The 26,193-nt window shown below is 46.1% G+C and overlaps 1 protein-coding gene across 16 annotated transcripts in view; it reads right to left on the reverse strand.

Annotated features, from left to right (window-relative positions):
* ARHGEF9 (Cdc42 guanine nucleotide exchange factor 9) overlaps nucleotides 1–26,193 on the reverse strand; it is a 165,872-nt gene that overhangs the window by 37,115 nt on the left and 102,564 nt on the right. For all 16 annotated transcript variants that reach the window (XM_072981465.2, XM_078380689.1, XM_078380688.1 and 13 more), the window contains one exon: nucleotides 9,620–9,799. In XM_072981465.2, the coding sequence (XP_072837566.2) occupies nucleotides 9,620–9,799 (180 nt within the window). The remainder of the gene's footprint in view (nucleotides 1–9,619; nucleotides 9,800–26,193) is intronic.

Here is a 26,193-nt window from a genome sequence, read left to right on the forward strand (position 1 = left end):
TTTGGGCTACACCCCAATCGCATGACTGAATTCAGACGTGAACAGAAGTTGACTTCCGTTCTTCAGAAATGTTCCTTTAGCCACTTTCTCTCTCTGCGTGTCTTCTATGGTAGAATCATGCCCTCTCTAGATGCTGCTGGAAGGATGTTTCTCTAATTAGTTTTTTTTTCATGAAGAGAGAGTGAATCTGGGAGAAGGGTAGAGGTTGCAACAACGGTCTTGGTGGGTTGCATGTGACTTGTGTAATCCCTATGAAATATTGGTTCAGCCCAGAGGGGTGGGACTAAGAAAGAGTGGAGCTTTGAGTAAGAGATCTGGATCAGAGAGAGAAGGAGACCGAAAGAGATCAAAGCTGCTGTAGCTACTTAGACTGCCAAGGCCCTAAGATTTTGTTTGCCTTCCAAGTATGTGATCTACTGCTGTCACTGTTGTTAAGTGAAGTTGTATCCAATCCAGGGTGACCCTAGAAGGATTTTGACGATATGTGAGATATTTAAGGAATGGTTTTACCAGTGCCACTCCTGTCATCAGAGAGTTTCCATGGCTGAGCGAGGATTTGAACCCAGGTCTCCTGAGTCGTAGCCTGCCATACTATCTAGTACACCACACTGCCTTTTAGATTTATTGACTTCCACATGAAAAAAAGGGTAGAAAAGGTGGGGAAAGAGAAAGCAGGAAGAGATTATTTATGTCTGGATTTCCCCCAGTACTAACTCAACCACACTTTTGCAGATGAGCAGTAGACAGGAAGGGTAATGCTGTTATCTTTTACAAACACCCGCAGACACACCAGAGCGACCGACCGGAGAGGCAGTACTACCATTTCTTTTGTGGACCCCCCAGCTTTGCAACTGACAAAAACCTAACTGCTCAAAAGAAACAAAGAACTGAAAGCTTCCGACCAACCTCTGAGCTTGAAATGAAATGCAAAGCACCTTACATAGCACTTAACGTGACCCCCCCACACCTTGGACACTCAAGGGAAAGAGACAAACTTAGCTATGCAAAAGAGGCATTCTGAGGATCACTGTCACTGCCTGTCACTGCTAGTACCAAGACAAGCTTTGGGTCCTCTGGATAGTGGGGGGGGGGGGGGAGAGGGAATCAAGATCTTCAGGGATCATTCACCTATATCATTCCCAGGGATGTTGGCAAGTCTTGAAACCTGAGTCCCAAGTCTTCGGGCTCAAGTCCCAAGTCCCAAGTCTTCAGGCTCAAGTCTCAAGTCCCAAGTCTTCAGGCTCAAGTCCCAAGTCCAAGTCTTCAGGCTCAAGTCCCAAGTCCAAGTCTTCAAGCTCAAGTCCCAAGTCCAAGTCTTCAGGCTCAAGTCCCAAGTCCTTGGGACCACGTCTTGAGTCCCAAACCTCAAGGTCCAAGTCTTGAGTTACTTGCCCTGTCTCCCCTCCCAAGGTTTGGGACTCAGGACAGAAACCCAAAGACTTGGGCTGTGCATGCGCTGCCCAGCTGATAGGCTGGCGCATGCACAGAAACAGCAAACATACCACACCCACCCCAAGTCCCTATGAAGCCTGTTCTGGGTCAGATACCTATGATCAAAATTCAATGGTTAGTTCTACCTACAGTAGACCCACTGAATCCATGGGTCTTACCTAAGCACCGACTTAGCCGAGGAGATAAAATGCAATGAGTCAGTTCAATGGGTCTACCCTAGGCAGGACTAACAAACAATAAGAATAAGAATCAATGTCAGATTTTGCACCTTATATTTCCGTTGCTTGCCATTTATTACAGGAAAGTAAGAAATGCACATGAAATAATACATATTGTTGTTTTAAAAACCTGCAATTAAAAACATGTACATTGTAAAATTTAATTCACACGTTCACTGTTTAATCGCACAGGAACATGTGCTAAACTGTGCATGCTACCACAAGTATATATTAGAACCGTATAGATTTTTTTAAAGGTGCGGGGAGCACAAATTCCCATCTGGGATTTTTTTTTTAAAGGTCTTGCTGATGAGATCTTAACATATTAACAGCATCACTTTTCAGGGCTGATATGTGTGTTTTATCCCTTCCCTGCCACCTCTCTTTCTTTGAAAAACCTGACCAGTGTCCGCAATCAACCCAGTCCGATCTGAAACTGCCCCAGAATTTTTAAACTTAAAACGGTGTGATGAACAGACAACCCACCCCTTTCCAAAACAAATTAGAACACATTATTTTGAATTCAGCTCTAGGCACACAGCATGGCCTGCGGTTTTTGTGTTGTTGTTTTTTTCAATTGCAATTTTCTGCTCGCTTTTCGCAGAAAAGGTAAAAACTTTCACATTCAGTGCCCAAGCAATTATGAAAAGCACATACATTATACTCTGCATTGAAACCGATGTTCACAGGTGTCCAGTGTTCAGAACTTAACTTATTGTAAGCTCAAAGCTGTTGGGGGCTGCCTTTGTTGCCTACCATCAAAGCACTTAATTTGCAAGGGTCCTTTGCAATCCTTTCCTCTACCATGCATATTCCCTGCTTTTTTTTCTCCCAGCCGATGGTTATATTTTGCTAAACAACATTCCTTTTATCACTACGCCAGTGTTTTCCTCCTGAGAGCTTTAAAGGTCAAGGAATAGGAGATCTTAAGACAGCCTGCCAATTTTCCGAGCAGCAGATTTAAAGCACCAGCATGATTTGAAGAAGAAACCTAAAAGAGGGTTTTTTCCCCCCTCTCTCTCCCCTAAATGGAAATGCAGGAAAGAAAAAGGACAGGATGGTCTTTTTTAAAGAGCAGGCATCATTTTTATAAAACCTAGGAAAGGAAGGAAAAGCACTATCACAGACAGGCATCTATAGAGTGGAGAAGAAAACAGAAAGGTTCTCCTCTGTATGAACCCTGGGTTTTGGGGGTCTCTTCACATGTCATGAAGAAAGAAACCAGGGTTCCCCAGAACTGAAAGGAGATCTGGGCAGCCCCAACGTCTGAGGAATGCAGCTCTGTCTTTTATATGTTTATAAACATGCGTGTATTGCTTTGGCTTTTGACTGTACAGTAAAAAATCTTTGCCACGGACACAGATAGAGATACGACTCTTGCAGGTTCTTGAAAAGAAAGTGGGAGAAAAAAGCTTCTATTTTTTTTCCTTGCAGAAAAAAAAATCTTTTTATAATTTTTCTTTCCTTTGAAAAATCTCCAAGGAAATCTTCCAGAATTTTTCTGACATTTTGTGGTGATTTTTTTCCCTCCTAGAGTAATGATAGAGAATGAGGTGGATTTGCCTCTCTCCATCACTGCTCCAGGACTATTTGGAGTAAGCCTCTCATAGCTATTTTATTTTTTTAAAGCGTCAATTAACTTCCATTAAAATCTGGCGTGAAGTACCATCTTTAATCACTAGGTGGCAGATTTCCCTAACCATCAGACAGGAAGCTATAGATAGGGTTTGGGGCATTCATTTCTTCCTGAGGCCTAAAGGACAGGGTTTCCCACATATTCTTGGACAACAACTCCCAGAAATCCTGACCAGCACAGCTACTGGTGAAGGCTTCTGGGAGTTTTGGCTCCAGGAACATCTGGGGACCCAAGGATGGGAACCACTGCTTTAGAAGAGAGCTGAGATCATAATGCTACTAATAAATAACAACAAATAGTTTACACTTTCTCTACCATCATCCTTCAATTTCTCTTCATGTTCACAACTCCTACATATGGTATTTCAGTAAGAGTTCATTTGCATTATTTTTCAAACGTATGTGTAGCATCCCCGTGCTGTTTCTCCCTCTGCATCTCCTCTATTCCTTACAAGAGAAAACTAAGAAACAGATACTGATTACAAATAATCAGTGAAAACAATCAATAAAATGAAGATACAAGCTTAAGAGCATAACAGGGCAACTAACCCCCCCCCCCGGATAAATCAGCAACTTAGGAAAACAAAGAATCCCTCTAAGCTTGTTTTGAAAAAGGAAGGCTTTACATAGAATATGGGCACCCTCTCGACTTCTTTTCAGACAAAAGGTCTCAGATCTTCCTTAACTCTATTTTTGCCTTTCACTGTCTTGCTTGTGTCTCTGGCAAGGGCAGGAAATAATAATAATAATAACCTGAGAACGGCAGAGCTGGAAGGGGGACCTTCTGGATCATTGAGTCCAGCCCTGGCCCAGAAGGCCCGGGGGGGGAATCGAACTCCCAACCTCCAGCTCCACAGCTGGAGACCTCTACCCCAGAGCTATCCAGCAGTTCTACACGGGATGCCTTCCATTGATTGATAACAAATCATAGAAAAGCTGAAATCAGAAGAGACTTCATATGAATGCCTTATTGGGAAAAAAAAAAAAGTGGATCGTGCAGAGACGCATCCGGCTGCTTCCTCCAGGGAGTGTCACTGGAGGACGGCAACAGATTTCGGATGGCAAACTTGCATGCCCTCTTGCAAAATTCCACAGCATTGGAATTCTTGCCGTATCCATTCCTTCACTATTCAGTATATACATGTATACCTGCTCATGAAACCTTCTGCATTTTACTGGAATTGTTTACTGACATTATGGCTATGTCAAAAAAAAAAAAAAAAAAAAAAAAAAAAAAAAAAACTGGGGCAGGCAGAAACTTAAGTGAAACAACAAACTAGCACTAAAAGGGAAAAAAGCCTTTGATTTCCTCCTCCCACCCAGTTATATAAGAACCCCATTTCCTGACTAACTGACACACTTTGTTCCTTTCCTAGGATAGTGCACCAAAGAGTCAGTTTTAATGTCTTGGGTGATGAAGCAGAAATGAAACATGGAGAATACGGCTGTCAGCTTCTGTTTTTATGTCCTGCTGCAGCGAAGGTGGAAAAAGAGAGTCGGGCAGGTTAAAAACCACTTCCTCCACAATTCTGAGGCTTCCTGGGGCAAGGCCAGGGTCAACGTGAACCACGGCTGCAAAGGGCGAAACCGTACTTTTAGCCGGCAGGCTTAAAGGAAGACTTTTGTGTCTGATGGCTTGGCAAGTGACCGAGAACTAAAGAGGTTTTCATTGGGGTCGGGGAGGGGGGGAGAGGAAAGAAAGTCTCATTCCATGTGATGGAAAGGTATATTACTGAAACACTTGTCATGGATTAGCTTAAAGAATGAGTATGTGCATGTAGATGTGTGTTTATTTACCCCCTTATGGCCCACCAGGTGTGTAAATATTCAGAGAACTGATCAAAACACACTCACGGTCGTTGATTTATGCTTGGATGAGTTGTAGTTAGCTAATGGAAGAAGGAGCCAGGTTCTGGAATTTTCCCTTCCTGGTGTCCATTTATGAATGGCAGTGAGCTCAAGAGGGGATCCCACAGACCATCTTGACTGCCGGCACTGGTGATGTCAACAATCAGGCTGGCCTTTGCTATGTAAAGTTTGGCATCTTTTTTTTTCCCTGCTGGCGACGCAGGCACAGTGTTGCCAGGGCATGTTGGGCCATTTCCTGCTGTTTCCAAATTGTGGACCCAGAAACAGCACCCCAGATGCATCAAACAGAGGGTTTTTTTTTTTTTGAAGGAGTAAATCTCTTAGCTTTTAAAACCAAAAGTTTAACAACATGTAACGTGCCCCAATGTCCAGTGGAAGAACTCATGGCTGAGGGTTCCAGAAAGCAGATCGGCAAATCATGATGTGATGACCCATTCACCAACATCCTGCAAGATCTTTTTGACGGGGAGCCAAAAAAGGGGATAAGGGTCTATCTACCTGACAAGCAGCAAACATTCCTGCAAAGTAGTTTAACTCCCAATTGTTTCTGGTCCATGAAAGCCTGCATATAATTTCTGACCACTCTTATAGTAGAGGTGTAGGGTACTGGGGGTGGGGAATGCTGCAGAAGTTTTCTCCGGTGATGATGACTCAACCGTGTTTTTGGGCTTCCAAGAGTTACATCCCGTACAGTTTTAATTGGGCCAGCCGACCCAGTAGCAACTCTGTCAAACCGATCTCGCTCGCTCGACTTGCCTGCTCACTCAACCCTGCTTGATGTTTGGCTTCAGACAACACTGCAGTCAAAGAGACAAATTAGGGGTGACACACTCTCTTTTTGTACCTTATTAGATGTCATCTCTGCTTCGACAAGGCCCTGCTCCGGTGCTCTTTTTCAGCGTCCGACCGAAGACCAGAGCCTTACATCAGTATGACGGTGCAAGGATTCGGCTATGCTTCAACTGCAGAGAACCTACTCTGCAGAGTTTTTTATTTTTTTTATTTTTGCTTAAGCAGGGACCTGACCTCTAGTTCCAAGCCTGGATCAAGACATTTCGCTATGAGAGGCAAAGAATAAGACACTGATTGTAGCCAGGTAGCCCTTGCCATGGGGGGAGAAGTGAGGTTCCATCACTCAGAGAAGCCAACAGGACAGTTCAAGATCCTGGTTACACCCAAGCTGCTGCCTAGGACCGCTGGCATAATGGCCATTAGTGGTGGTGGGAAGGATGGGGCTAAATGGAGGGACTAAGATTAAAGGAGTGATTTTCAGCAGGAAAGAGAGAACAAGAATCTCAGGTGGGAAGGCAGCGACTGGCTCTCCAAGAGATGGAAACCTGACGCTTGGTGTTGCAAGAGCATGCCAGCAACAGGCTGGGCATGCTAGTGGATTGTGCAATTGGCAAGAGCCATGTCTTGGGGGACAGCTGACTTCAGAGGAGAGCAGTGGGAGGCTAGAGACCAGGGTGCTGAGCAATCCCCCAATGGTAATATATTACTCACTGTCTACTTCTTGTGCCTACTCCTAATGAGCAAGGAGGGAGGAACCTGGACTTCTCCAGGCCATCGGCTTGTAATGCTCTGGAAGAGAGCTCCATGAGTGGGCAGGGGGAGTATTCTCCTCCCATCCTTCAGGCGTCTTTATATCCTTCTGCCTTCTTGTATCTCTGCACACGCAGGAGCCAGCAGCTCAAGAGAGAAATCTGAGTCCCTGTTGCTTTTTTGTGAAAGAATGGAAGAGCAGACTCTTTGGCCTTTCAGCCCCTTTACCAACCATCACCAGCCTCCTGACCCAGTACGGTCAAGGGCCAGGATTTGCAGGAGTTTGGATAAAGGTTCAGAACCACAGAATCCTAGATGAATGGAGCTGGAAGGGGCCTCTAAAGCCATCGGATCCAACCCCTTGCTCAAGGCAGGAGTCTAAATCCAGGCAGATCTGACAGAGGGTTGCCCAATTTTCTCTTGACGGCCTTTGGCGCACTCACCCACCTCCAGAGGCAATTGCTGTGATGCTCTGATAGTTAAGAAGTTCTTCCTGATATTCAGCTGAAATATGGCGTCCTATAACTTGAGCCCACTGTTGTATGTCCTGTACTCTGGGATGATCGAGAACAGATCCTGCTCCTCTTCTGTAGGACTACCTTTCAGATATTTGAAGGATGCTGTCCTATATCCCCTTGTCAAACTATTATGATGGATAAACCTGCCCAGTTCGAAAGATATGCCATTAAAGAAGCTCTTGGAGACAGGCGCCCGGTTGAAGGAGGGCACTGCCAAATCCTTTCTTGCCTCTTTCCTGGCAAAGGAAGAGCGCGTGGATCCAGTTCCCTGCATTTCCCTTGCTAAGCTGACTAGCACTAGAGACAGGGATGCAGCATACAGGGGGTCCATGGGAACTCCCCCAGGCCTTCCGGTTCCCAGTTCCCCATCACCCCCATACCCCTGAGCACCTTTCAAAGAAACAACATCCCACCCAGCCCAGACATTCAGAGCAACAGCTAGGAGACGGAAAGAAAATCCTGTCGTCTCCTGGAAGGGAAAGATGGCGGAAGAGTCTCCGCTGGCAGCTCTCCTTGGAGCATTGGACGCCACCTTCTCCGTAGTCGGCTTGACAGAACATTTCCCTGCAGGCTCGCCTCCCAGTGAGCGGCTCTGTGTTTTCTACCAACCCGTGTGGGAGGGAGAAGCATTCCAAACAACCAGCACTTTTTCTACGGCTGGGAGGGAGCGTGGCCACGACATGACTGTAAAAGCCACAGGAGCTCCTTTGCGAGGAGCAAATACGAGAAAGCGAAGACACAAAACACTCCAGGAAAGGTCTTGAGCCAGGCGGCCGAAGAGAAGGCGGAGGAAGCACCAGGAGGCTGCTGAGAGGCTGCAGCCGTTCCTTCGTAAGAGGAAACCGAGGCCACCTCGGCCAGTTTTAAAAAGGAGGTTAGGCAATTGTACGGAGAATAAGCTACGGGTGTCTCCTTGCATTGCATATGCATCACTGGCAGCTTCATAGTTTTTATTTCAATTTACTTTATGCATTTATGGCCCACCTTCTGTACTGCAGGATCTCAGGACAAGGGGCAAGAGTTGCGTTCCATGATTTTAAAACCTAAGTGGCCGACAGCGATTTAAAATCCAACACTTCAAAGCACCAAATTAAGACATGAACACCATGGTAAAGTCACCCAGAATAGTGCTCTGCACTAACCGGGTGCTATATAAATGCCAAAAATGGGTGGATGGACCCTATGCAGGCCACAATTCTCAACCTCCAACACACTCTAATAACAAAGCATGCTTCGACTTGGCACTGAAATGATGCCTTGTGGGTGCCCAATGGAGCCTCCAGTGGGAAGTTCTCCCACAGTCAAGGCGCTACAGCCCACAAGTACTTAGTTACAAGCAATGTAGTTATGTAAAACAAATTAATGTGAGGGTAACAAGGGTGTTGACAACATTTCATTTCACCATGCTCTGGGTGCCATGAAATTCCCTAGATTCTCAATTTGTGTCAAGGCAGATTCTTTCGACGGTTCTGAATCTAACAGTACAAAAACACGCACCAGTCTTCACCTGTGTCCCCAAAAGATGCTGATGGTCTCTCCCCCACCCCCCTTCCAGGGGACGCATCTCAGGATGAGGCAGATGCTACCAGAATATAAGGCACGAGGCACAGGTAGGGTTAGGGTAGAAAGGTAGAATCTTCTCTTACTAATTGTCACTTCACTCTGTTCATTTGGTTGAGAGGCCCAGGCAGATCCCTGACATCGTCAGAAAGCCAGGTTGAGAAAGAAAATATCAACATTGGTGAATAATCCCCATAATTTAAAAGCATTTTCAAAAAGAGGTGGAGAGCACAGTTTCCGCCATGTTTCTTTGAGGAGAGTAACCTCTCATCAGCCTCTCATGGGCAGCAAATACGGTGTAGAGCAGTCGTTCCCAATCTTGGGTCCCCAGATGTTCTTGGACTACAACTCCCAGAAGTCCTGGCCAGCACAGAGAGGGGTGAAGGCCTCTGGGAATTAAAGTCCAAGAACATTTGGAAAGGTTGGGAACCACTGGTGTAGATCAGTGGTCCCCAACCTTGAGCTTCCAGATGTTCTTGGACTACAACTCCCAGAAGCCTTCACCATCACTTCTGCTGGCCAGGATTTCTGGGAGTTGAAGTCCAAGAACATCTGGAGGCCCAAGGTTGGGGACCACTGATGTAGATGATACAGTGTCAGGCTGAGACTCAAGAGCGTTGAGTTCAAATCCCTTCTCAGACACGGAAACGTGTTGGGGTGACAAAAGGTTTTGAAGATCTCATATAGCTCAGAAACCATATTAGGATCATCGTAAGTCGGAAGCATCAGCACCAATGCCTATTGTCAACCGTAACTACATGGGAGCAAGAGGAATTCATATTAGTTCAGGAATGTGCGAAAGACAGAAACAGAGATATCACTTACCCTTACGAAGCTGGCGGGAAACCAACCCTGTTCATCATCGATCTGTCCCCACCACCAGTCCTTGTTGGAGGCATCCAGGACCTTGATGACGTCCCCGGCTTTAAATGCCAACTCCCGGTTGGCCATGGTGACGTGATCCCATACTGCCTCAGCGCTGACAATAGAACCGCCACTGATCAGCTTGAAAAACAAAGAAAGAGGCTGTCAGTCATGCTGTGCTTCCACGGGAGGAAAATCCCTCTCTCCAGCCCCTGGAGACAAAAAACGTCAGCAGACATTTTTTGGAGCCTTGTCCTCGCGAGAAGGATGATTCCTTCTTTACTTGGTGCATGCCCTTTTTTTAAAAGAGGGAAATTATCTGCAAGCAAGTTTTCAAATCTTTCTGGATTTTTTTCCCCCAGGGGAATGGTTTCACCCCTTGACTTGCCCCATTCCAAACATCCTGGAAAGTCGGTCCTGAGTTGCACAGCCCGTTGACACAACACCACGTTATATTCACATGACACAGCAAGCTGGGGATCAGCAGGGACCTCGGCTTATCACAGCTCTGCATGGTGCTTGAGCGCACTGCTTAATCTTTCCTGTCACAGCTCCAGCAGGTAAGGAAACCACAGAGCTTCACGCTCCAGCTGGCCATCATATGAGTCTTGGCTTGCCGTGTGCCATTTTGGTGAGGATTTGGCCCAAAAGGGTATTAAAGGGAACCAAAGGCACCAACCCGGGAATATTACAGATCAGTGGTTCCCAGCCTCGGGTCACCCAGATGTTCTTGGACTAAAACTCCCAGAAGCCTTCCCCACTCACTGGGCTGGCCGGGATTTCTGGGAGTTGTAGTCTAAGAACACTTGGGTTACCCAAGGTTCAGAACCACTGCTCTAAACAGAACTAAGTACCGCTGCCTAACAATTGTCAGGCCATTTGACTACCAAGACCCGTTGTTGAACATGCTGCCTACTGCAATACAAGCTTTTGTGTTCCGACTGTCAAATCTCACACAACGTCAACCACAACTTTGATGGATAACTTGAGCCATCAAGCATCGATCCACTGCTTCAGCATGAAAAACGGCATGGGAGTCTTGTGAGAATATTTTTCTTTCAGAAATATATATATATATATAGATGTACCTCAGAGAAAATTTATTTCCACCTTAGAAGCATTGCATTCTATACCCAGGAATGAATCTCCCTGCAGGTCCATCCCCTCCCCTCTCTTAAATCCTACAGAAAGGCATAAAAGGTTCCTCGAGTCCTTGCTACTTCCTGAATGTTTTACAGTCACACTTTTCAAGGCTTCTGAAATGGATGAGCTTCGCAGACCTGCCGGTAAGAAGGCAAAGGAGATCATGGCTCCAGTCTGACCTCAGCAAGATGGTCAGAAAGCATCACACCTACTTTGTTCTTTCATTTGGTTTACATAGCTCCCCCCTTATTGCAATCACTAGACTGGATGGTTTACACTGGGTTAAAAAACTCACAAATCCTCAATTCAACACCCTAACAAAATAAATATGATGACACTTCATGTATTTGGCAAAAGGCTTCTGTCTCCTTCCCCTCTTGCAGGCCTGCCCTCCAAGAGAGGAGCATTCAGTCATACCCACTCTACCAAGTAGGGTGGTCCTATAAGGGTTAACTGGCTGGATAGCTCAATGGTGTAGGTCTCTGGCTGCAGAGCCAGAGGTGGGGAGTTTGATTCCCCACTTGTGCCTCCTGGGAGAAGAGCCAGCCTGGGTGGCCTTGGGCAAGCTGCACTGTCCCAAGGCTGCCCCTAGAGGAAGGGAAGGGCAAAGCACTTCTGAGTCTTCCCTACCTGGAAAACCCTGAGAAAAGGTTGTCATAAGTCAGAATTGAATTGACAGCCCGTGGTTATTATTATTAGGGTTAACAAGATCCAAGGTTGAAACCTGAGACTAGGGATCGGGTCCTTTTAATGGCCCAGAAGCAGACCAGAGAAGGGTTGGGAGGGCTACAAAACTGCTTCTGGGTTGACTCATTATGGGCAGGAGGGGGAAGCCCAAGTATATAGGCTCTGAATCAAAGGGAAACAAACAATTCAGCAACCTAGAGATGGAAAAGAACACTTCTTTGATAGCCAGGTCAACATCTGGAGCCTTGAGGAAGCATAGTACGTTCTTGAGATGTCAAGCAGCACCATGAGACCCGGTAACCTCTTCCACATTGCACTTAGGCCTTCCCACCTCTGGCACGTCCTCTTCACACGGTGGTGCCCAGGAACCCAGCTTTCCACACAGAGAAAACCCTCAAATGGAGGATGGGGCACCTGATAAACATTTTGAAAAAAGACAACTAAGCGTTCCAGGTAGGGCCACCCAAGAGATTTGACGGCCTGAAGAGCAGAACCTTCTTGCATCCCTAGTTGACAGTCCAACAGGACCAAAAGCTGAAACTTGATCCAGCACTGGGAGGTCTTCTGCCTCCATCAGCATAGGGTACAAGACCGCTTCTGGGGTGTAACGATGTCTCCCCCAACATCCGTGATGCCGCATCTCCGCGTCAGCTGCCCAAGGCAGGTACCGGATTCTGCTTCACGGCGTATGAGTCTTCTTTTGTTAATCAAGGCCGAACACTTGTTAATGTATCACTCGTACAGCAAACTATATCGTGTTGAGAGCATTTATATAAATTTGTCTTAAGAGTTGAAACGAACAATAAAATAGGAATAATAACAGTTTTCTCTCAGCATTTGGCACTGAGAGAAAAACTGTACTTTTAACACTGTTTATTCATTGTAACAAATCATGGCCACAGACTGAGTTTAAAAAAAAAAAACACAGAGGTCAAGATGATTCACCTTAACTACTTTGGCTCACGCTTTCTTATCTGCTGGCCCCATCGCTCCACTTCTTAGATTAAGCTGCTCTGTGGTTTCCTTTGAACAAAATGTGATTTTCGACTCACTTGAAGGCCAAGCCTGGGAAGCGCAGAGCTATTAAGTGGCGGCTTTAGCATATGGCCTGCTCAGGAGCTGGGTTAATAATGGATCACCTTGAGGAAATGGATGGAAGAGGAGGATTCCTCTTTGAACTGCTCTGCGATGACCTTACAGAATTGCTAAGAATCTGAGTGAGAGCCTGACCCAACCTTTCCCCCCCCCTCCATGCCTGGAGTATAAAATGTAAGAGGCATTCTTCCTCTCTCTCTCTCTCTCTCTCTCTCTCTCTCTCTCTCTCTCTCTCTCTCACACACACACACACACACACACACACACACACACACACACACACACACACACACACACACTAATAGTTATATGGGACAACTAACTTGCAAATTCGGTTGTGCCACCCTGATTAAATGCAAACGGGAGCTTATGAATTGTGCAGAAAGTCCCGGTGGATCGTGTTCCATGAGCCACTGCTTCTCTGAGCAGCGGCCAACACCTCCCACCCTGCTTTGGCGCCTGGCGGTGGAACCTCTGAGAGAAGGGTTGATCACGTTATATAAAAAGGTATACTCGTTTCTCGATGCAGCATTCACACCTCTGCAATGCACACGCACTAAAGACCAACCCCTTCTACCATGACTTAAGTAGGTAGGAGGGCCTACGGGATTTTCCCATTTTCCCATGTTCTCTTCCCACAACCCTAGGCAGGCATTGCTGTTGGGGAATGCTCACCACACGTTCAGAGGTTGGACTCTCTCCCCATCCTGCAGTCAGATAGTATCCTGGATCGTGCCCAAAGGCCTCTGGCTGATTTATCTATCTATCTCCATAATCTTAGAAAGGGACCCTGTGGATCATCAAGTCCAGCTTTTGTCAAGGAGGCACCGTGGGGGAATCAAACTGCTGACCTCCAGCTCCGTGATCAGAGATCTAAACCACAGAGCTATCCAGCAATTCTAGAGGGTGAAGTACTGGCTGTGGGTCACCCTTAGCTCTGCCCTCCAAAAGTAGGGATTGTCCCCAAAGCTCAGGAGCTGGAATGTAAATTCTGGCCTGTCTTGCCCTTTACAGGTGAGGAATATCCTCACACACTCACAGGAGAGTTCTCATATTAGCAAGTCCTATTTTTCTTGCTAAGAAGCGTGCATTTTGTCCACTATGATACAATTTGTACAATTTGCACAATTGCACGAATTGCCCCAAAACGAGGAAGAAGGCTGCCTCCTTTAAGAATTTGAAGCCCTAGATGGGTTGTTTGCCTCTTTCCAAACAGACAGCCAGTTTCTGTACTTTCTGTGTATGTGCTTCTCAAACGGAAAGGATATTTGCATAGTTTCATGCAAATGACAAGGCCTACAAACAGAACGACGACTCTAAGTACGAAGAGCTCTGTAGTTGCGCCAAATGGACAGGAAGAGAACGATAGCAGCGTGGGAGAAATATTAAGTTGCATCCAAAGCATACCAACAAAAAACATTTCAAAAAGGGAGGAAAAACACAATGTATTTTCATGGATTTTAAGACCAACAAAAATTCTCCCTCCTGTTGGGTGAAGCAAGGTTTCCTTCACATCTGTTGAATCCAGGCAGGTAGGATGTGCCTGTTTTGCAACAAAATGAGTAAATAAGACCCTCCCTCTACTTATTAACGCTTAATTCCTGTCTCTGTTAGCAATCTGTGACCCACCTCAGGTCCCGTTGGCAGGGGAAGGGCAGCGTAGATGGGCAGGAAACCCAAGAAAATCTGAGTTTTGGGTTGGAAGCACATACCCACACAAAAAGCAGAAGGCTTTGTATTCGAATCTCTTTCTAGTCTCCTCCCTGGTCACTCGGCTGGAGCACGCCTGTCTTTCTGCCACACGTTCTCCCCGTCTCCTCCTACTTAGCACTTACTGCTTTTGAACAGCCTAAAAAACCGTCAGCCGGAAAAGACAAAACCTAAGGAAACGTCTCCATGACTTATTTACGAGCGTCCATTCCTTGTTCTATTTCAGGCCCCTCAAATGGAACTCCGCAAGCGGCTCAATGATCTGGATTCCACCAGCACTGACCTCAAAAAAAGGGTGCTTTTTCTGAACTGCACTTTCTCTCTCTCTCTCTCTCATGAAAAGAGAACCACCTATAAGCTCTCTCTCTCTCTCTCAATCTCTCTCTGTATGTGCATAGGTAGGAGAACATGTGAAGTCAGCCACTTTAAGAGGATAAAAGCTCACCACCCACCCCAAACTTCGGAGCACTGCAGTTCCAAAAAACCACTCATCATGCCCTGCACGTTGTGCTTTTAAAAACAAGAGAAGGGTGGGCGGTTAGACAGAGGCAGACACAGCCGGGGACGCTCAGTTGACAGAGGGAATCACGTGACAGCCCCCCCCCGGCCTGCTTCATTTGCCATTTCCTTAATCCATCCATTTCCCAAATCCCGTTCTCTCATTCCGCTTATCTTTGCTGCTATTCTGGGAACGTTTGCCAAAGTAATTGCATCCCGTTGGCCTTTCTGAACTGATTCCTTTCCCGGTTTAAAATTATTGGGGGCTGACCCTCATTTTTAAAGGTCAACATCATCAGAGAGAGGAATGGGGGCTAAACTCTGCGGTTCGGAAGGCAGCGTGATGGAGGACAGCAGTAAAGCCATTGAACAGGGACCCCCTTTGGCTTCCTTCGCCCTTTCCACTTTTTACTCTGGGTTTTCTGGTTTCTCATCTAAAGGATGCTGATGGGAAACCAAATGACAAACAGCTTCCTGCATAACCCCTTAAAAGCATACTTAGTGATTTTTTCAAGAATGTGGAGGGGCTTATGCTAGGCGAGTGGCAGAGGATTCCAACACTAAGGGTAAGACCAGCTTCGAAAGCCTTCGAGAATACGCAAGACCAGCGGTTTCCCCAAACCAGCGGTTCCCAACCTTGAGTAACCCGGATGTACTTGGACTACAACTCCCAGGAATCTTGGCCAGGCACAGCTCAAGGGGAAGGCTTCTGGGAGTTGTAGTCCAACAACCTCCAGGGACCCAAGGCTGGGAACCCCTGTTCTAGAAAGAATAATCTAGGCTTGGTGGGCCGTATGTGGCATATGAAACCCCTTTTTCCTGCCACTGCTTTCAACGGATGGTCCCACTTTGGGGTTGTAGCACTTAATGACCGCCTTTTTTCATGTATATCTGAAGACGCCTTCTACTAGCCCCTCTGATAGTGGCTGGCAGTGGTTCTCCAGGACTTGAGAGACAGATTCCTTCCCAGCTGTACGTAGAGAGATGCTGGGGATCAATCCTGATACCCTAGGCACAAAACAGCTAGCCTCTAAATCTGATCTATGGAAGGGAGTTCTGGCCAAATGGATTTCTAATCAACTGTTAGACCCCGAAGACCTCGCCCATAGAATGTCCTTATTTTCTGACATCTCTCCTTCCGTTCTTTCCACCTGCGACACTGCCTAGATGAAAGCACTCTGCCGGGCTAGGCTGCAGACATCTGGCTGGTGGGAAGCAATGCTGGTGTCATTCTGCCTAGCTTCCTGGTTCCGAAAGCTAGTGATTAGAGCTGAAAGGAATAACCAGGACCGAGATCACCTTTGGTGTTTGGAAATCCCACAAATAAAGACATTTAAAATCAAAGGCAGATCACGTCTACGCCTCGAGTTGTCGTAGGTCTGCTGTTTCCACCAGTCCAACCCAACACAACTCATGGTAAGGAATGGTGGGTGTTGTGGTCCAATAATATGGGAAAGAGTGTCCTAAGCTATTCCTGACTTGGTCTAAGTGAAGGAGAAGGCGGGCTGACGTCTGACCTTCTGCCTTCAACCCAGGCCCTTCAAAACCCTTAAAGACAGCGACCCCTTATCTCCAAAAATGGACCCCCGGCACCATTTTGGCAGAACGCTGACATGCCTATGTAACTTTTCATTCTCTTTTTGCCTATGTCACTTTTAAGAGATGAGAGACGCTTTTGTGGCAGTCCAAGGAGAACAGTCTTCAGGCAATGGCCACCCCTCAAGCGCCAGAGAAAATGCCAGATGCTAATGCTAAAAGCGTGAGAGAAGCGAAGGGCACGCTGGCCCTGCACTTCACAGTGTTCCTTTTCAGGATTAAATAATTGAAAGAGCTGTGGAGAGCCCATCAGTTAAAAAACAACAACAAAAACCCAACCCACCCAAGTTTGAAAAGAAGCCAAATTAAGGCTCTCCGCTCCGGGAGCTGAGTGGAGCTAAGAGAGACGTTTGCTAACCACTTTGAAGGGGTCTTGATGGCGTCTGGTTAGCAACGGCAGCAGAGGGACAACAGAAAGACAACCCCCCCCAAAGCAAACCCCAAAGGGTTGGGTGATCATGGAAACAGTTGGGTCCCCCACCCCACCCCAACACAAAAGCTTTTGGTAAATTAACACCAATCTATACTTAACCCTTCAAATCGAGCCTGAACTCTCTCTGAAGGCAAAAATGTGGAAATTGAGGCTGCCCTACGTTGGGTGCATCATGAGAAGGCAGGATTCCCCTGGAAGAGGCAATCATGTTGGGAAAGGTGGGAAAGGCAGAAGGGAAAGAGGAAGACTGAATGTGAGATGGAATGACTGCCTAAGGAGGGAATTTAGGGGTTCTTTCGTTCTGCTGTTCCCAGAATGCCAGAGCTTGGGAGCTGCAGCCTAAAGGAGGGACCATCCCCATCTCTGCAACGGATGTCAAGGCAAAGGTAAGCGGCGTCTGTCCGTATCTCCCTCCAGCCCTGGAAAAAGAAAGGAGGAAAGGCTCTCCCCCAAAACCCATTCCACGGAGATGCTGCCTTTCCGTCTCGAGAGGCGCTGCCGGTAGAATTCACAATGACTTGTTCCGATGTCTGCAATTAATGATTAAAATGTAACATGCATGATTAAATTTTAATTTATCTTAAATTATATAAGGAAAAGGGGGAGTCTCATCTCCAAAGCAGCAGCTCAATGTGCCATTTTAGTTTTCAGCCTCTTTGCGAAGATTTGCGCTATACTGCCATTGTTACTGCAACTCACACTTTCCAACAACTTCCTCCCCCACTCCCGAGACTGATAATCTCCCATTTCTCACACAACACCTTGTGATGTCCCTTGCCGCTTCTGTGCCCTAGGTAGACTCCAGATGCGAGTCCTCCCTCTCCCCGTTGGGAATGAGAAAGATTGGGAAGAGAGTCAGAGAGCACCACTAATCAGATAGACTGCTCCTGCACAGGTGTCCCTGTGAAAATGACTTAAAAGACTGCTGCTGTTGAACACTGTGACATCTGTTTTTCCAGTCTTCCCACCAACAATACTGAGTGGATTAATGTGCTCTGCTGTGTTAGGCTGCAGTCACCGTGACAGTGAAAAGCAACACTATGGCCATTCTTCTTAGCTTTCTGTTCGGTTTCTTCAGGATGGAACAGGCCTTACAGAAAGCCCAGGATTAGTGCCGAAAGTCCCTTAATGTTGAAGAAACCGGGACCAAGATAGCCTTGCATGTTTGGAAAAAATCTAGCTCCAAATGAATCCTTTGCTTAAGTCTTGAAGACCCAGCATAAGACAAAGCAAGCTACATCACAAACTCTACTAGGAGGTAAAAGCTGCTGCTGCGCACTCAGTCGCTTTCAAGTAGTTAAGGAATTCCTTCTTCTAATAACAGGCTACCTGTAATGTCTGTTTCTACCTCCCATGAGGTCTATCTGCCTTTTTCCACAGGAAAATTTAAAAACAAGTAGGATCCTTCTGTATTGATGATGACTTCAAGACAGGCCACTTGTAACACAGCAGTTTGAGATCTGGAGGCAGTGACGGCCACCAGATCTCAAATTTTAATCCTGGGGTCTGTTCTCAAGATTTCAGGCATTGGATCAGAAATCTCAGAGAATCAGGTGCTGTTAATCTGTCACCTCTAAGTTTGGATATTCCTCCTAATGGCTTCAAAAAATGACATTTAGGCATGCTCAGGAACACCCTCGCCTTTTCTCCTTACCCTAAATAGTATCATGGGATTGGACTTGAAATTCATCGTTATGTCTGTACCCTCTCTCACAAGGGTCTGAAATTTGGAGACACCCACCTCTCCAGAAGCCACTGGGGCCATCAGCAGGTGCCCAGGTATGCTGACCTCTACTCCTCACCCTGTCTCCTTTATATCATTTCCCGTGCTGTCATAAAGACTTCCAATCCAATATGTGGGAAGTAAACGGAGCATAGTTGCCATCTGGCACCTCTCGCTGCCTGCTTTGCTTGTTCCAAAGTCTTGCTGGTGAGAATTTTGTTTCCTGGGGCGGAATGGCGTTGGCTACAGTCGGAAGCTGATTAATTAATGTCCTGCCAAAGGATTCGTTTTTTCGAACAGTCCCAACTCAGCAAAAGGTCCGTTGGCTGAAGAACACGGATTTCCCTCCTACGTCCCAAAATGGTGGCTTGTAGGTTTATGCTAAGCCAACATGGTGCAGAAATGAGTCAGCCCGACATTTTGAAGAAGCAAGACAGTGTTTACTTTCGCAAAGATGGCCTTTTGCTCCGGGCGACCGGTTGAGGACTTTAACCCAGTCATCCCAGCGCCAACGGCGTAGGGTTTCCCCAGCTACCGTGCTGTTTTTCTGCCTGTTGTGATTAAATCTTCCCCTTTTATGTAGCTCCAGAACAATGGATTGGGGGGTGTCTCTGGGCATTTCCCATTCTTTGTGAATTTTCCTCCAATTGTTTTTCTTTACATTCCTAAACTGCTGTGGTTGTGCTTGTTTTTGTAAAAAAAATAAAAAAAACTATTCAAACATAGCTTCATTTTGACTTTTAAACAGAGTTTTCCAAACCTTATCACTCATCTCTTGCTTACTTCTACGAACAATCCCTTCAAGGCCTGGGAAGAAAGCTCGCAAGAGGAGACACCGGGCGAATATCACTCATGCAAATGGTTCTTTTTCCAGTCTCAGAATAATCAAGAGGTAATTAATCTTGGATTTACAGGACCTGATGTCATTTGGGTAGAGCACGTACTGTGGAGACGAGGCCTGTCCTGTGGCAGAGTTGGGCAGGGCAAGGTGTCCACGGATGACCTCAAGGCTTGGTGGGCAACCCATGACCCTGTTCATGCCACCATCAGGCCTTCTGCCCATTTGTGTGGCTCTCTTTCATCATCATGGCCCCATCAGGACCATGGTCAATGGATGCTTCCACCAAGGTCACTTTCACTCCATCACTTTCACTGCCGGCAACCAAACAACTAAAACAAGTCATAGAGGATTCACTTCTTTGTGATCTTTTAATGTTGCTTTCAAACAAGGCCCTCCTTTTCATCATCACCATCATCTTAGAGCTGAAGAGCTGTAATGGACCTTCTGGAGCACGGAGTCCAGCCCCTCTCAAGGAGGCACCTTGCAGGAATCGAACTCCCAACCTCTGGCTCCAGGGTCATAAACCCTGAGCTCTCCAGCAATTTTTGTTTTCCTTCCAATGCATCAGCATGGCTACCCTGCTGTTTTGGTTGACCATACACAAATATAGTTGTGCCCTGCTTAACGACTACCCCGCATTACGACGAATCCGCTTCACAACTATGTTTTTGCCATCGCAATTGCGATCGCAAAACAATGTTTTAAATGGGTTTTTTTCACTTTGCGAAGATCGGTTCTCTGCTTCGGGAATCAATTCTTCACATTACGACAATCAAAACAGCTGATCATTGGGTTTTCAAAATGGCCGCCGGGTGCTCAAAATGGCTCCCCACTGTGCTTAGGCACTCATTCCTCACTATACACGCATCGGAAATGGCTGCCATATCGACGATCTTCGCTGGACGGTGAGTTTTTAGCCCACTGGAACGCATTAACCGGGTTTTAATGCGTTTCAATGGGTTTTTTATTTTTGCTTTACGGCGTTTTTGCTCTACAGCGATTTCGCTGGAACAAATTAACATTGTTAAGCGAGGCACCACTGTATAAAGGAAAGATGTCACAAATAAAAATCCCAGATGGGCCCCGATCCAGGGAGAGGAACGACACAATGACATGATCGGCCACTTAGCAAAATGTATGACAACATAAATAGCTTTTTGCCGTACTCAAGTTCCACCTGCGTGCACTTCGACGCTGGCAGACTTTATTATAAATTGAATAAATTCAAGGCCTGCTAAGACTTACCAGGAATATCTATATATTATATACACACGCTTCCTGCCAAGCTATCTAGATATAGTCTTTATGGTTAATGAATCAAGATGAAATGTCTTATTTGATCCTTTCTTTGGCTTGGCAGCAGGTGACTGGAAACCAAAATAAGCACATGGAAGCTCAGATAACTTTAGCTTGCCGAGATCTCAGACAGCTTTGGCCATTAACTTCCATCAAAATTCTACTGCTAAGTAATTCCTTTTCCCCAGCTGCCCATTTAAACGCTGTCCGTGGGCTGGGAAGTTCACCATTTATTCTATTAAGTGTAAAGAAGGACAACCTGGTCTCATCCATTCTCTCCACAGCCGGCCATTTTTCAAATCAGCCAATAACAGTAGCGACTCTTGGGAGACTTAAAAGCATCCAGACACCAGGTTTTGTTCAGAAAGAGAAGAAATGGGTAATTATAAGTGAAGAGCTTTCTGCTAAAATTCTTTTGGCTTTGTTGCTTGGGGAGAATAAGCGAGTGGGTCTATGTGTTCATTAATGTCCACTAATAAAAAAAACGTAGCTGGCTGGATGGCTCAGTGGTTGAGGCATCTGGTTGCGGAGCCAGAGGTTGGGAGTTGAGTTCCCCCCACCGTACCTCCTGAGAGAAGAGCCAGCCTGGGTGGCCTTGGGCCAGCTGCACAGTTCCAAAGCACCCCCATTAAAAATCATGGTTCCTTGTGCATCTGTACCAACAAATTAGCCTATGCATTTTTACAGAAACCGGTGTCACCTTCTTTTGGGCTCCTGCTTATTCCTCTTTTCCGGTGATGTATAAGCAGCCTCTCTTGGGGGCATTTTTAAAGTCTCTTTATTAAAAATCTTAGTTCACCTGCATAAGGCTGGATACCTCAGGGATTTAGGTTGGGAGTTCGATTCCCCACTATGTATCCCAGGAGATGAGCCAGCCTGGGTAGCCTTGGGGAAGCTGCACCGTCCCAAGGTTGCCCCTAGAGGAAGGGAAGGGTAATGCACTCCTGAGTTTACTCTCTACCTGGAAAACTCTGAAAAAGGATCGTAGTAAGTTGGAATTGACTTGATGGCAGACAATTATCATTATTGAGAACATCAGCACATGATTAGTGAGCTGATATAATAACGGCACATCATTAGTGTTATGAATAAAATATCTAATGGGAATTAGGTGAACCTAATAGGAGGGGTAGAAGACTAGAGACCCCATTAATTCCTAGTTACAGACCAAATAAATTCAGAAAGAGCTAATTAGAGTTTAATCAACATGCCCTTGAAGAAGGCCGATATAGGCTGAAACGCGTTGGGCATTTTGCAATGAAATAAAGAACACTTATCTTTTCTACATCCTGGGACAAAGCTCCCCCTTGTTTTGACTTAAAACTTCAGTGGAGGTGTCCGTTGTTCCTTTTGTTATAATTTGTAGGCGTTTTGTGGCTGTTGAGTCAGCCTGTTACACGCCAGGAGTGATGGGACAAGACTGGAGAGAGAATCGTTGAATGGGAGGACTCTGACCCATCATGCAACTGGGAACGAGGCAGGAAGTCAGACGCTTTGGGTTTCTCTCCGCAGTCGGCCCGCTCAGAAGCCGTTCTACCCTCGCCCATCTAGCTTCTTCCCACCCAGCTTCCTGCAACATCCCAAGGACCAAGCCTTTCTCACCCGGAAACCTCAGAGACCAGGGTGCTGTTGCTGACTTGGCCTCTTCAAATGCACTTAAGCAACACCAAAGCAGGGGTAGAACCCCACCTTAGTGGACAAAAGCTTGCCCATTCTAGCTTTTCTAGCTAGTCAGTCTTTTCAGTGCACACATCTGTTCTATCTAAATATGGAACATTATTCCGAAAAGCAAACAGAAATGACATTCTGCCACATTAACACCCTGGAGCAACTCATGGCTTACTGGCAAATGACACTTTTTCTGTTCCTCAGCAAATGGTATGTCAACACGGAGGGGATTGGAGAGCACGGAAGCTCGGCATCCTAGGTGAGAGCCACCGAGGCTTAGAGACCTGAATAAACCTATTTTGCACAGGAAAATAGGAAGGGGAGGCTCAGGTGATCTCTGGACCAGAACAAGAATAATGTTTCCAACTTTCTGCAGTTATGAGCCATCGCAATAAAACCCGTGCTCATGTCCGCCAGCTCCTCTTTCTGTGTCAGTCTGTGTTTTTTTTAATCCACATGGAAATGTGGATGGAAATTAAAACGATGACAAAGATGATGTGCCATTAAGTCAATTCTAACTTATGGTGACCCTGACAAGGGTTTTCCAGGTAGAGTCTACTCAGAAGTGTGTTACCATTCCTTTCCTGTAGGGGGCACCCTTGGGACTGTGCAGCTTGCCCAAGACCACCCAGGCTGGCTCTAGTCACAGGAGGCTCACTGAAGAATCCAACTCCTAACCTCTTGAGCCGCAGCCACATGCCAAAAACCACAGAGTTACCTAGCCACCACATTCTAAAATATATCTTTCAAAACAAAGGTCCTTTTCAAAAACCCATCTCTAAACACATTTGCCCACAAAACAACCCCCCCCCCAAAAAAAACATGACTTATTCTGAAAAAACAAGACGTTCCCCATATTTCTGGCAAAATAGTTCTGCCATATTTATTCTAAAGTGAGTCCAAACAGCAACACAATTGCTAGGCTGTGATGAAGAAAAAAACTGTTCCTCTAACTAGGGCTTGGAGAGAATTCATTATTACTAACGAGTTGACTTTCTTTCACCTGGAACTAAGGTATAACGACACTGTCGCCCAACCGTCACTCAACAAAAGATAGCTTCACGCCTTCTGCACATGACTTCTCTTCCGGAAATGGCTGGAATCCCGTCATAAGTCACAATTCGAACCAATGGGGATTTGGTGACTCAACACTTGTGTTAAGTTCCACCGGTTCAATAAGCCTATGTTAGTTGTGAACTGTGAAGGATTTTCATCACGGATTCCTGAAATCTCAGTGGTCGTGCTGTTTGGAGGTATATTTTGGCAGTCCCAAATACAACTATTTCAAGTGCTTAGGTTTGACTCAGGAATGGGCCAGAACATCCAGGAACTGGAAAACAAGACTGTTCCATTTATTCATGAGCCTTGGAGGTCAAGATACGGTCAGTCTGAACTTGGGTTTCCAAAGAGCGCAATACTGAAACACGGCGATTCTCGAGGCATGAAACTCCGAGCTCAGAAATCTAACTTTCCTTCAGAAAAGAAGTTCCCGAATCTCCCACCCAGCATTGGCCTAAACCTTCTCAGGAGCAGTGAAAATAAAGGAGTGGGGAAATGCCAGTTTGGTATCTAATTTTTGCTATCGTTCTTGATCAGGGTCCTTCCTCATCTCCTTGCTCCGCCGGTCTTCTCTTTGCTGCATTTATGCCCAGCCATGCAAGAGGGGACTTAAGCCAAACGCTCATTAGCATGCTGTGATATAAAAATAGAAACTTTATTCTCTTCCTTTTTGAGGTGGGGGAAGGCCTCTTCACATCCCAGCTAACGATAACCCAGCAGCAAGGGGGCGGAATAATTAAGAACTTGTATGAAAAGGAAATTAAAGGCAGAATAACAGGGGTTTCTTTTAGATGCAAAATGCAAGCCTCAATACTGGCCTGTTTAGCAGCCATGTAGCAAACTTCGGATTGCACTTCTTCCTTGCCTTCAGTCATTTTAAACAAAAAAAACAAAAAGGCATTTCTTAATGTGCCTTCTTTGTTCCTTTCCTTCCTGCTGGAATTAAAAACAGGCTTGTGATCCAAAAACTCAGTTTGGGGCAAAACCGGCAAGCTGTTTCTACTGCCGCACACAAACCATTTAAAAAAGAAGTTGTTTTTCTTTTTTAAAATTCCCTGCTCTTTGCTCAGAAGCTAAAACGCCCTTCCTCGTTCCACTGATCAAAACCACAGCACAGCTACGGTGCACAAGCGTAAGCATGATGGCAATAGTGTGGGGCGTTTTTGCTCTGTACGCAGGGGGGGGGTTTGCACGCGTGCAGTGTTTTATAACCCTGCCCATCCACGTCAGTAACACGGAGGAGAAAAGCTGCAAATGGAAGAAAGAAGTGGAGTAGCGCTGCAGCAAATGTCACATGACCTGGGTCTTGAATTAATGTTGGGAAATCTCCTAGTTGAATGGGAACTTAGAAGGAGTGCAACACAGAGGGGATGTGAACAGGAAGGGAAACAAAGAGAGATCCTCCTGCCCGGGGCAGGAGTAGGTGGGGTCGTCTCTGAGGCTGATGCTTCCCTGTTTTCAAAGAAGGGATGTGTGAAACTTGTGTGCATTCTTGTTTCTCTAGTGCCGTGGTCCCTTTGACTCAACCCTGTATCGGATGGGGAGCCTTCTTTCCTTTTGCACAAAAATGCTCCTGCATGTCCATGGATTTTCCCCACATGGATGCATTGGTGTGCACATGCTGTAAATGCACACCAATCCATCTTTGTGGGTGCAGCTCAAAGGCGTGCATTATTTCTCTTTCTCTTGCTCTGCCAAGGACCTCACCAGCTTGTACCATGGACAATTTCTAACCGCGGACTGCCTTTGTATCTACCTTCCCTTCCAAAAGGCACACGTTGCACTAGATTGCAACATTGGGTCTCAAAACTGCAAAAGTTTATCGGAAGTCAATTGGAAGACTGGTCTCTCATGAAGGAGGAACTCTGGTAAAGCCTCTTCCAGAGATGACACCCATGTCAACGGCAGTCCAGTCATTGCTGAACCCAGAAGGCAGCACAGCATTCAGAAATCATTTACCCAGTTGACAGGATCTTTCCGCCAAATGGTTTAGGCTTCTTCCCGCCCGTACCCCCTGCTTCGCTCTCTCCCTGACACAGCAGGCTGAGCCGTTGTGACAACTTGTCAGAATCGGTTTAGGGGGCCAGTGTTTTGTTCTGCGTTTCCTACACACAAAAAGTGAGACCCGGACCTTCAAAGGTGGGGTAGACTCAGTTCCGCCTTGGGTGCTGTCCATGTCAGGCTGCCTGAAAGGACATGGAGGAACCAAAAAAAACCTTCAGTCACTCAGAGACCAGGTTGGGATAATGCACGTGAGCACCGATTCGCTTCCGACATTAAAATGACACAGCGATGATGACTACTACAATGATGACAATGATGTACTACTAATAGTATTAAACGCAACCATCACTAAGAAGGCCTGTGAATTACCAGCTTCTTGATCCAGATACTACTTATTTTCTGACTCGGTGAAGTTAATGGGAAGTCAATGGGTCATAAAAATGTACAGAATTCATGGATGCAACATGGCTTATGGAACACAGTTACAAGAAGGTAGCCAGGATTAACCAGGATCCTGCAACAGCAAACTGGAGACTGGTTGTCTTGCTTCCCCAATGTAAACTCTCCAGAAACATCCGGCTGCGCTTTTGGGTGAATAGAATAAGAAATGCAGTCATCCACCTACGTAACGTCTATTGATGTGTCTGGATGATTCCATTTGCACCAAGCACTAGTATACGATCACAGGCTGTTATCTTTTTTTTTTCCTAGTCACATTTCTGAGCAGATTGACTGATACTCAAAAGAAATGGAATTTATTACGGTCAAAGACCAGCACCTGA

This window comes from Pogona vitticeps, chromosome 11 (genome assembly GCF_051106095.1).
Source record: "Pogona vitticeps strain Pit_001003342236 chromosome 11, PviZW2.1, whole genome shotgun sequence".
Taxonomy (NCBI): Eukaryota; Metazoa; Chordata; class Lepidosauria; order Squamata; family Agamidae; genus Pogona; species Pogona vitticeps.